General features: G+C 42.8%; 1 protein-coding gene and 1 long non-coding RNA gene across 2 annotated transcripts in view; one reads left to right on the top strand and one right to left on the bottom strand.

Moving 5' to 3' along the window:
• Nucleotides 1–11164, bottom strand: part of KCNK5 (potassium two pore domain channel subfamily K member 5) — a 35371-nt gene extending 24207 nt beyond the window's left edge. Inside the window, exon 1 of the mRNA XM_066178430.1 lies at nucleotides 10760–11164. Within this exon, the coding sequence (XP_066034527.1) occupies nucleotides 10760–10945 (186 nt within the window). The 5' untranslated portion in view covers nucleotides 10946–11164. The remainder of the gene's footprint in view (nucleotides 1–10759) is intronic.
• A 73-nt stretch (nucleotides 11165–11237) lies between these two features.
• LOC136286638 (uncharacterized) lies at nucleotides 11238–11911 on the top strand. Its single transcript, XR_010719967.1, has 2 exons — nucleotides 11238–11597; nucleotides 11675–11911. It is a non-coding gene; the product is annotated as an uncharacterized lncRNA (long non-coding RNA).
• The last annotated feature ends 374 nt before the right edge of the window (nucleotides 11912–12285 follow it).

Consider the following 12285-nt stretch of genomic DNA (forward strand, 5'->3'; position numbering starts at 1 on the left):
ACACAGGAGAAGTGGAAGAGGAAACTGAGTTTAAAATGAAGCTTCTCGCCACCCCCCCCCCCCAACCCGCCATGCTCTCAGTGTATAAGAATAGTTAATTAGGACAAGTCAAAACACAAGTAATCCAAGCTTGACAGCTTTGCTTACAGAGGCCCAATAAGATTTTCAACTCAGTGGCTGAATTGAAGCATAAAGTAACACTCCATACTACATTCTCTCCCATTTATAGCCATGCATTAAAATATGCTTCAGGTTAAGAAATTTACAGAAAGCTACTTGTTCAGAACACTCTAAACACTTCTGTTTCTTAGGCACTAGGAGGAAAATGTCATACACTTTTGGTTTCACAAGCATTTTGTATTTCACCTCCAAATTTCAATACAACTTTAAAGATCTTGTTTCTCTGAACACATGGTAGAAGCTGCTGCCAAAGCATGCTAATAGCATCACACGCCTCATTTCCAATTTAACAACCTATCTTAGGGAGAAACAGGTGTGAAAAAAAAAAAAGGCACATCCGTGTAAAACAACTTACTTCTCTGACAATTCAGTGAGCTTACACATGCTAGAATAAAAATCTTGCTCGTCCCAACAGCCTCAAAAAAAAAAACCAAAACAAACAAACAAACAAAAAAAAAAACCACCAAAAATGACAGACTTGGGTGGAGCAGAGTACTACTTGTAACAGCAATTTTAATCAGGTAGACTTTTGAACTACAGAACAGGAACTAGAAAAAGACACACTGTTGGCTATTAACTCTTGAGGGTTGTACCTTCACTATCCAACCTTGTTAAGCCAAACAAGCAAGCAGGTTTCCAGGGTCAACCAAAAACTTTACATAACCCCAACCACACCAGTCTATCTCCCTATATCATTCCTGTATCAGGCAGCAGGAGGTGGAGGCAAGGCAAGGCACGCTTCCAATGTCAACCGGGACAGGATGCTTTGTAAGAATAGCAAGGTGATAGGCTTATCTTAAGGGGTCTAACAGGGGCAAAAAAACCTGCCACAGAAAGGCTCTTAGCTTTGAGATTTCTGTTATTATGTATTTAGGGCTTAACCTGAAATAAAATGTTTTTGTGTTACTTACTACAAATCTCTTCAACACTAGATTAACTCAAGACTGATCTTTGAGGAGGACTGGGGAAAGAGTGGAGGCTGTTCTGTATGTTTTCAAATACAGAGATCTGGTGGCACAGTTGCAGCAGGCTAGGATGAAGTGTGATCAGTAACTGAGATAACACACTAGGAAACAGTCTGACCTAGACACTCTCAGACTTGTAGTAGCTTGGTTTACCTAGTCTATTTCTTCTGCTGGGTGAGTGAACTAGACTGCCAATAACAACAGTTTGCTGCTAAGAGCTGGCTGTGCATTAGAGTATTTCTTAAACCCATTTGTGTCAGCATATATACACCCCCCCCCTTTTTTTTTTGCAGGAATTGTATAACATTAAAAACCACACACATAACACATGCACTGGAATACAATCTTCTGCTATTTTAATACATTCGGCATTATATTAATAAGTACACAGAAGGGGCTTTCTTACCAAGGGTGCTTCCAACCACTAACTAACAGAAAGCAGAACAAATACGCTTTAATAATTCTCCAATAGTCTTTTCAGTCCTGTACCACATCTAGTTCCTGGTCAATCCCCATTGGTAAAGTTGAAATTGCATATATCCTGTAGAAAGGATTTTAAGTAAGTGAAAAAGTAAGCTTAGTAAACTGAAAAATCTCTCCACTTATGGACTACCCAACCACGCACACTTTCAGATTCACAAAATTTCCCATACATTTGCAGGTTTCCCCTGAACAGCTAACACAAGACAAACAGGCAAAGAGTAATGTACAGCATCGATGTGTGGCAGGTAATTAACAGACTCTGTGCCCCATCCCTGAGGATGTATGAAAGACAAACCACTTTGTCATCTTCTTGTTTCTGTAGTAAAGGCAAGACTATCCACTCAACTGGCAGAAGTACCATAGTTATTGCCTTCTGTTACTCTTTTCCTTCCTAACCCGGATTTCCTGCAACTGACATCTGTGTGTGTTCAACAGCATCTGTTACCTTCTCAGAAGCTGAGAGGAAGCATTCGTACATTTCAAAGTATAGAACCCTCAAGCTTAAAAGCTGCTCATACAAGACACTCAAGGAGTCAACAAAACCACAGAAAAGCTGCAGTTACCTCAAATAAGTGAGACGGTTTTTCTAAGATGCACAGAATTCAGCTGAAAGCACCAAGTGTGTGACTACTTTATGACAGTGTTTCTCCGCTAGGAGACAAGAAGCAGTCAGCTGTGAGGACATCTGTCCAAATAATCAAATGTCTAACTGTAGCAGAGCTGAACAAGCATTATTAAAAAATGCAAATAAAGCCAAGGCACTCTCAAAGTTTGACCTATATTTTACTTCCCCAAAATATAAGATAAAGACATCTATTCTCATTTCATTAATCAAGTTGACAGCTTTAGCACCTTGCAGAGACTATGTAACAATTTCATGAAAAAAGCACTGCTATCCTATAGTCACAATCCACTTAAAACACTACCTGAAAATCTACTATTACTGTAACAAATAACATAGAGACACAATAAAGATGGCTACTTTGTTTCCTGCTAAACAGAAGCAACTTCAAATTTTTTTGCCCTCTCTCCTTTCCCTTGCCTTCCACCTGAAAAGCCATTTAAAAAGTTGGAAGCAAGAAAGCCACATTTTAAAAGGACAATTGATAGCAACACAAGTCAAAAACTTTCAGAGTGCACTGATAAAAACGTAAGAAAGAGTGAAGCATAAACTCCAGCGCCCTTCAAAAACCCCTGTGCCAACAAGGCAAGTGTTGACTGCCCTCTGGTCATTCTACAGTCACGTACACACCACTTAGACAGGCCTGAAGCCTTAACTGGTAAGTTATCACAGATCAACTATTTAACTTGATTTTAACATATTTGCATTACAGTCTGTAGCTGGTTAACAGCAACTGTAAGAGCTGAGCATGTGGCACGTTGAGCGTTCCAGCCAGACTACTGCAAGAGAGGCTAAGGGAGAAGTTGGTATTAGACCCCTTCTCTTTGTACAGCTACTTAGCTCCAAAGACCTCTCCTGTATTTTTGGTGCCTGGAGGACACTCATCAACCTCACTTCCATTACAGGTCAGAACTAACCTATTTACAAACTGCTATTTCTCTAGTGGGGGACCAAACATGATTCTTGAGCAACTTTCCTCCAAAGCTTTTTTACTCCTTTGGAGTAGGCTGGGAGTAGCAAAGAGGAGCAGCAATATGAGCATTTGGGAGGTCACACAAAGAAATCATCACTGATAATTTGATATTTTAGCCAGGCCATCAAAAATGCTGCATCATATCTGACTATGTGTTCTACCTTGGGACCTTCACAACCCTTTGCAGAATTATTTTCAAGTTCCATCATCTATTACTCACATGCTGCCATTATCTGACAATCTTATGACTTACTTTACAGTCCAAATGAATGGTAACTGTCACTGTTTTTAGTAAGTATCAGAATTCAGAGACCTGTGATAGGTCCAGCTTGGGACATTTTTGCACCTCTTGCAAACTCAAAGAGACACACAGGTCTGGGTCTTGTTTTTCGGCAATTGGAAACTGCTTACGCAGAATTTGCAAGATGCTGACACAGAAGAAAGTCAGTTTAGTATTTGCCAGTTTGCTCAGCCACAAACTGTGCCTACCTTTTCATTAAGGCAGCAATATAGTCCTACAGACTGGCTGATCTGTAGCTATTGATCCCACAACAGAGGTTAAAAAAACTAAGTCCATTGCAAGAAACACTACAGAAACACATATGGTTAGAAAAGGAAACACAACCTATTATTTGTTTCCTACTTCCTTTTTATCACTCACATTTCTTTCTCTTAAGAAAATCAGTGTATGAGGTTTGATTTTAAAACATTTCAGGAGCTATTCTGCACCCAAGAGTGTCTTTGATCCACTTGAGTTCACACAACACAATGCAAGGAAAAAAAAATTTTAAAAAAAAGAGAATAACTTCCTTACTGATTTAACTGTAAATAGAGCTACTAGGGCAATACATGTCTAGGAACAATCGCTCCCGCCTACAATTCAAGTGTTGGTAAGTACATAACTAACAGAGTAAAATCTAAAAACTCCAATATAAACTCCATGATAACATAAGATGGGAGGACACAGAAAACAAACAGCCAGTCTGAAGTTCCCTGCTAAAGAACCTGTTTTTTTAAAGAAAAGATCTAGTAATGCTAGAACCAGCAGTGCTGATGAGGGACCTGACAGAATCAAGACAGAAAATAAAAAAAAAAATCTCCTTCAAGCCCAAGGCACACCCTCAGCAGACAAGAGATAGCAAAAATGCAGAGTACATATTGCATGCTTATTTTAAAAGTTCAATCTGCCTCAAAGTGTCGCTCCCCTGAGGATGTCTGTAGCCCCACAGGTGCTTCAGGCGTGACCACAAGTGGGATTTTAATTTAACTGAGGAATTCAACTTTTCCACTTCTCCTGCTACCACATTCTGTTACATATTAGAGCAGACTCAGTTTGTGATCTGAGCTCAGTATGGACTAAACAAAGCCCAAAGACAGACTACTCCAACCTACTCCTGGAAGAAATTTAACTACGCAATTACATGTATTCAATCCATAGAATCAAACAAATGCCAGGACAAAATAAAACCTCTGCAAATCACAGGCACTGTGATCAGCAGATCCACAGCACCAAAGTGCAAAAGCATTCTCCTTTGCTCCCCAGCTGATCAGATTATTTACTGTCATTTGTAATCCAGCTTGTTTCTGGGTTGTATATTACTGTGTTGACATCTACTCGCACTACCAGCAAGGAATACAACGGTTCTGAAAGTCAACAGCATTCAGAGAAAAGCAAAACAATTCATTGTGTTTAATTAGTACTAATAGCAAAAACAACAATTTGTTTTTAAAAAAGGAAATCAGTACAACATCATCATTAACTGTATCGTCACTGGCTACAGAAGGTATCTTGCAAAAACCATATAATCAGTATGAACCAAAGCATAGAACAAGTTGTTGATAACTTGAAGAACTACTTTCATGCCACGGTCTCTAGAGCAGAGCTTGCCAAAAACACACCTAGTAGCAGAAGGTAACATGTAAGGTAACACAAACATTCAGTTCTAAGGTAACAGAAAGACAGCATGCTAGGAACACTCAAAGACTGAGTTCGTAATGGGAAAAAGGAAAAGCCCACAGCAGAAAAATTATAGCTTCTGATCGATTGCTATTGCTCCATCAGCAGAGTTGCAGTGTATGCACTATCAGCTTTGTTTAACTATGGTCCAAGAAAGTTCAAACAATTTAATGGTTAAACAGGGAAAAGAGAAAAAACAAAACACAACAGAAAAGCATGCCTGCTTACATTTGGTTTTATGCGTAGAAACACCCAGAGAAAAGCTGTGGGGCAATGCAGCTGGGCATCGGGAGGAATTTCTTGGCAGAAAGGGTTGTTAAGCATGGGAATGGACTATCCAGGAAGGTGGTGGAATCACCATCCCTGGAGGCATTCAAGAAACAACTGAACATGGCACTCAGTTCCAGGGTCCACTTGACAAGTTGGTGTTTGGTCAAAGGTTGGCCTCTATGATCTCACAGGCCTTTTCCAACCTAAATGATTCTGTGCTGACTGTCCTCAATTATTTTCTAATGTTGCAGTGGCAATATCCATAACTCACACTCTGAGGCATCTTAGTCAGCTGTGGACAATGGTCCTACATTTTCATCTTAGTTTATGCCTGCTTAATTTAGAGGATGCATAATTAAAAGATATAAAAATTTTAAAATCTAGGAATACCTATTTCACAGGTATAAGCCTTAATTTACACTGTCAAGTTTTGATATGAAAGATATTAGAAGCTAAAAAACTTCGTTTTATTGGCAGTCACTTGTCTGAAAGATGCTCAGCTTTGCTTTGTTCAGCCTATGAAAAACGCTTAGTCCTGAAAGAGACAAGTCAACTGGCATTCCAGATAATTAATTCAGTCCCCTATTTATCCACCCCACCTTCAATATCTTCAACAGAAGGGACCAGGAAGGTAAAGAGCAAACAAACAAACCCAAGTAAGTCTAGAATTTCATTTATGCATCTCCTGAAGAGCACAAAAAAGGGGAAATATTATGAAAAGGTTGTCCCTATTAACTTTACACTGAAAACCAAATCACTCTACAAAGCTTAAGCAAAAGCCCATACCTCTGTTAAATGTTGAACAAAGCACTGAAAATCTAGTTCAAGTTTTTAAGAAAACTAGTTTACAGACTCTCTCAAAACTATTGGACATAGATTTAAACCTTGAAGGAGCAGCTTGAAAGTAAAGCAATGTGGGAAATAATGTTCAGAATCAGAGAATGTTCTTAATTTTTCACAATTTAAGATAAATTCCAAGAATATTCGAAGCTAGAAGCAAGATTCACCATCTTCAAACACAAGTCAAAACTGTGGAAATGCACCTGTAGGAACTTGTGGAAAGTGAAGAAACTTCAAAAAAACCGGGAGAAACTACTATTAATACATTTAACTGGTATTTCCTTTACCATAAGCCATGTGCCACGTATATTCCAGCAGCTAACCCTTGTAAGTCTTCTAAAATGTTTGTTCACAGCAGTGGGCTTTAATTCTAAACATTTAGGTTTCTTAAGTTATATCTCAGGACTGTTTAGAGTCTTGTATGCTTTTCAAATGAAGACATCAACTATTTGTTCTCATAGTCAGTATGTTTGACTACTTCCCCTAAACACAGCCAGCAGTTTCTCTTTTCATTTTATTGCTGTTTTGAAAGTGACCATTTTCACTCATCTGCCAATGGTTCCCTTTCTTTCCACTAGCCCTGATGTTTATCAATGGGAAGCGTATCATTTTTCAATGACTGGTGGGCAAGCAAAAGATTTCCCAGTAAATAAGATGTGGTTCAGGGTAGGCAAACCTTTGCTCATGTGAACAGACACGAGGGTCAAGAGGGCACCTCCTTGCATGAATAGCTCCTTTATCATTAAGCTGATGTTTCACAACCACAATGGAGCAATAAAGAGTAAAAGTAAGGAACTGGAAAAAGAGGGAAATGACTGAATCACCTTGTATTTGGTTCAATCTTCCAAACTCCCTCCCACAGTAGGGTAGATAAAGGTGTCATCACTGGATCCCTGTTTTGCTGCCCTTCCTAAAGAGTCCCAGGACTTAAGACCACTGAAACAAGTGGCAATGACAAGCCATAGACTTGTATCAACAGACAAAGCTGTTACACTACTTTTAAGATGCTACAATGAAGATAAATATGGTATAGTGACATTAATACTAACAATGTTGATTTCTGCATATATTCCAAAGAATTATGAGACATTTCTCTTCCAGAGTAATTGTACGTAGAGGTGGGAGATTACACAGTTCCTTGTGTCAGTACACAGTTGTGGTTAAGGGTCTTTGGAGGCTTAAATAATGTGGCATCTCAACCACATTTACATTTGAGCAGTCAGCTCTACCCAGAAGAACATGGACAGGCAGAAACCAGCCTACACACTGCCCAGGGTGAGTCACCTTTAAAATCAGGGTCTATGTAGCGTTATTCCAAAAAGTGTGTAAGTACTTTCTTTACCTCTTACAGTTATGATATGTAATATGGTACTCTTGACAATAAAAAGGAAATGGATTATTCACAAGAGAGACGCTTCTTAAAAGTCACTTTTAAGCAAGTTTATTTTTAGGCATTTCTCAGGATGGAGGAAAAAGGCTTTCTTTTTAGCATATCCTACAATACTCAGCTTGTAAATTTCCACAAGTGTGTTAAACAAATTTCAATAAACATTTATTGTTGTGTATTTCTACTGTAATACATTGTGAAATTTTTATTACAGAAAATAAACTTTAGACAGTATTTGACCAAGTACAGCCCACTTAATAATCAGTTGAACTGTTGGTACAGGGATACTGGTCTGTACGTGAGCTGAGAATCTGTGCTGATAACCTACTTGTCTTTTGAAGCTACAGATCTAGCTTAGTAGTCATTCCACACAGTTTCCATTGCACTTACAGCTAGCATTAGGCTCAAAGGAACACACGAGCTAACCTGGGTGGGGAACAAGGGCAGCAGAGAGACCGGTCTCTGAATAAGTCAGTCCTTGTCACCTTTCAGGCTGCTTCTGGAAACAAAATTGGTATTGTTAGTTCAACTTGAACATTTCTTGGCATCCTTTCGTTTTACTAACACCCATTTAAAATTCTACAGTTGGTGATATTTGCTGAAGAACTTTATCCAGTATGTTTTATACAGGGGTCTTAAATAGAACATCACAGAAGTAACAGCAAAGCTCAACATGGCTCTGTAAAGTCACATGAGTATCAGTGGGGACCAAAAACTACGAAAGAAAAGGCTTCAAGATGAAATCACATTTTTAAAACAGAGACAACAGTGGAAAAATGAGTAAAACCACGCAAAATCCCAAAACAAATTTAGGGAGTCTGTGGAAGAAGCTGGAAGAAGAGGCTTAGAGGAACAAGAGAGAAGAGGGGATGAGGATGGGTGGGGAGGTGTTAAAAGCCCATTTTTCAAATCAACAAGGTTCTGGATTTATTACAAGAGAATAAATTTGGAGGTTTAGTAAGAGAGGAGGATGATCAGGATTTGTGAAAGAGATGCTAGCAATGCTTTAAAGATTCGGTAGAACCCAACAGAAGCAGCAGTGAGTGGCTGAGAAAGGACAACTACAAAGACTATCTCTGATACACTTTACAGCTTACTCAGGACAGAATCCTGATGTCCTTACACGATTCCCCCTTCACAGTTAGCTTCAGCTAGGTTAGATTTCACCCTGCCATCGTCCTCTGTCAGATGCAACACACTCCCCTCTTTCCCATCACTTCTTACATAGAAAAAGAATATGAACAGGCACAAAACTACATGTCTAAAAGAAAGCAGACAGTAAAGTTTGCAGTTACCAGTAACAGTGGAATAAAGGCATTTACATTTCAGCTAACCTAGGCTTAAGATGACAACAGAATATCTCTGGGGGCTCATCAGACCAGCAAGACTGGACATGGAAAGTAGGATTGACTAGAAGAAGTGCAGAGGGAAACGTCAAACCACGTACGAGAGACTATCACCAGGGGCTAATGCATTGTAGAGGGAAAGCCCTCCACTTTTTTTTTACCGTCATCTTGTATTTTAAGAAAAAAACCTCAAAACCAAAAAGCCTCCAACTTTCTGCTGCTTCAGGATTCATTGTGATATGCATCATGGGGTAAAACAAACAAACATAAAACCCCCTAATGATTCCCTCATTTCAACATAATTTTCATCCTAAATTGAGGCAGAATGTGGACTCTGCATAATGTCTACAGAGAGTTAAGCATGTCAGGCACATCCCAATCCAAACAACGGGGGTTTTTTTGAGGACATTAAAATAGGTTTGGGATATAATCTTGAATAAGATTTCATTAAGACTCCAAACACATAGCATGTCTTTCATTTTCCAACATCTCTTTATAGTTTCAAGCCTCCATCCACCTGTTCCACTAAATACCACAAAGACACTTAACAGGACACTAAGATGGTAAGGACACTGCCACCACAAAGCTCTGCTATCTGAAGCAGACAGAAGGAAGTTACCAACTGAAGAAAGGGAACTTAAACCATAAACTTTTAGGATAAAGAACCTATACTCTTCTAAGCTTGCAGTTATAGTTTACACCAAGAAACTAATGAGCCACTTTGCCATTCTTCTGTATTTGAGCATTTTAATAGACTTTTAGTGAATTTGAAAAATAAAATAATTTTCAAAAAATCCAAAACATAATGAACAGAAGATCTACTCAGTATAAACATTTATGAAAAAAAAGTCCCAAACGGCTCGTTTCCCACCACTGGAGCCCCACATATCTGGGCAGTCTGTGTTTCATACTTCACTATTGCTTACCACGACGAATTTTTTTTTACGGATTCTACATCCATAAGGCACTAACTATTGCTCTCGGATTTAATACACGCTATCGATTAGTTTTAATAATAATTAGTTTTGAAGAGGCATTCTGCCAGATGAGCGAGACAGGACGATTATCAACTCCTTATGGCTTGGAAAAAAGTCAGTCTCCTAGAGTATAACAGCGCAAGAGTTGCGAGCATCCCTCCGTGCGAGCCGTGCACTCTTTCCCCCAGTTACCCCGACTGACCTCCGGGACCCCCAGGCACCTCTCCAGCATTTAGTAAAGGAAGAAATAAAAAAAGAGCAAGGGAAGAAAATCAGACCAAACACAGGAGAATCGAGACACTTGGCTTCACCTTCCCTTACTCTTAACACAACATCTTTTGAGGCAGAAGGAGCCACCCCGGGTGCTAGAACAAGAGCCGCATTCACAGCGCAGGGTTGAGCAGCGGGCGGGAGCACGCTCCGGGCGGCACCTCTGGGCCGGCCAGCTAACGCTGAAATCAACCCCCAGCTCCCCTAGGACTCGGAGGGAAAGAGAAGGCAACGCGGACCCATTTAAAGGCTCTATCATTAAGTAGTTAGAAACGATTAAGAGGTTTCCCTACGCTCCCGCTCGAGGGACAGTCTTTCGGCATCGGGCTTTGTGAAGGCACAGACACGGTCGGGCTGTGCCGGGTCCCGGCTGGCTCCCCAGCCTGCCCGCCCACGGGCGCGGGGGTTTCCGCTCCAGGGCGGCCGGCAGCACCTGCTGCTGCTGCCGCCGGCACCCCCCGGCCCCAGCCCCGGCGGCGCCCACTGTACCTGCAGGATCCTGTCCAGCCCCTCTTGGCCCAGGCAAGGGAACTGCTTGAGTAGCTCCGTCTTCTGCCGCTTATAGTTGTCGGTAGCCGAGCGCCAGTGGGGCTCCTCCAGCACCTCGAAGATCGCCGCTCCAATGGACAGGTAGAAGATGATGGCCGAGGTCAGCAAGGGGCCCCTGTCCACCATGGTGCCGGCGGTAGGCAAGGCAGGCGGGCGGGCGGGTGGAGCGCGGCGGGTGGGCGAGCCTGGGCGGGTGCCCGGCGCTGCGGCCGTGGGTGCCCAAAGCCGCCCTGTCCTTCCCCTGACACCCCTGCCTGCCCTAGCCGTCTGCCGTGCCTCCTCTCCCGGCTTCTGCCGCGTTCCCTTAGAGTCTTCCACACTCCCCTCCCACTCTCTCCTCCTCCCTCCTCCGCACCGCTCCACTCCCCCCGGGCTCTCTCCTTCCCCCAGTTTTCTCCCCTCCCTCCAAAGCAGCGATTTGAATCTGGTGCTCTCCCGCTTCCTCTCTTTCCCCCCCCCGCCCGCGCATGCGGCGCTGCCGCCGGGGAGAGGCCGGCGGGGCGCGCCGGGACCCGGCCCGCGGCCCGGCCAGGGGCGGGCGGTCCCCGCGGGGCGGGAGGGCGGCGATGGGCTCGGGCCGTCGCCATCGCCCGCCCCCGAGGGGCCGCCTGGGGGAAGGGGAGCGGGGCTGCGATCTCCGTTCTTGCCGCCCTGGCTGCCAGGAGCCGGTGTGGGGCCGAGAGGGCAGCCCGGCCCCGGCCTCTTTCCCACTGAGCGCGGCTCGTCCCTGCGCCCGCAGCCGTCCGTGCGTTCCTCTCCGTGTTTCCCCAAAGTCAGGGTAAGTGGGGGTCGCGTCGCTCAATTTTATTTTACTTGTGGTATTTTACTTTGTTTTACTTTTTCTCATGCCGGCAGGTTCAGCGGAATTCCTCGTTTTCGATGCCGAGAGGTTGCGAAACGTGGTCTGTGGCTTTGCTGGATGCGTGGAAGCCTGAGGGGAAGGTGAGCAGGAGCTCTGAGGAGAAAAGAAGGTGCCCGTCCGCAGAATTCACCTCTTCCCTGAGACGTCCACACGTGGGCATTACAGATCATTAGGAGCAGAAACTCCATTTCTTTCATGCCTTTGGTACTTTCAATAAATATCGCTATGTATGCTGTCTGTGAGTTTGGGAGGGGAGGGAGAGACACCGGGTAGTGATTTTCCATAAGATGCTCCAAACGTCTTCCAGGTTAAAGCTCTCTTGAAGCTCACTCTGTGAAACCTTCCCCAGGAGCCGCTTAGAGCTACACACCAGCCCTCGCCCCTCCGTGTTCGAATGGGGCTGGAAATGGGGTTAAGTGGGTCAGGGAGAGATAATAATGATGTTTTATGTACGCTGGCAAAGTGCTTCAGGTGTGGACACAGTTCATCTTACAAACATCGTTTTTGTGGGGGTAACTTGTTTTCTTCCTCCTCCAGCCCCCACAACAGGAAGTGAACACTCAAGAAGTGAAGTAGTTCATATCAGCTGCATCAACACTAAGAG

Source organism: Chamaea fasciata, unplaced genomic scaffold (genome assembly GCF_029207755.1).
Source record: "Chamaea fasciata isolate MVZ Bird 193981 ecotype frontalis unplaced genomic scaffold, bChaFas1.0.hap1 SCAF_3, whole genome shotgun sequence".
Classification (NCBI taxonomy): Eukaryota; Metazoa; Chordata; class Aves; order Passeriformes; family Sylviidae; genus Chamaea; species Chamaea fasciata.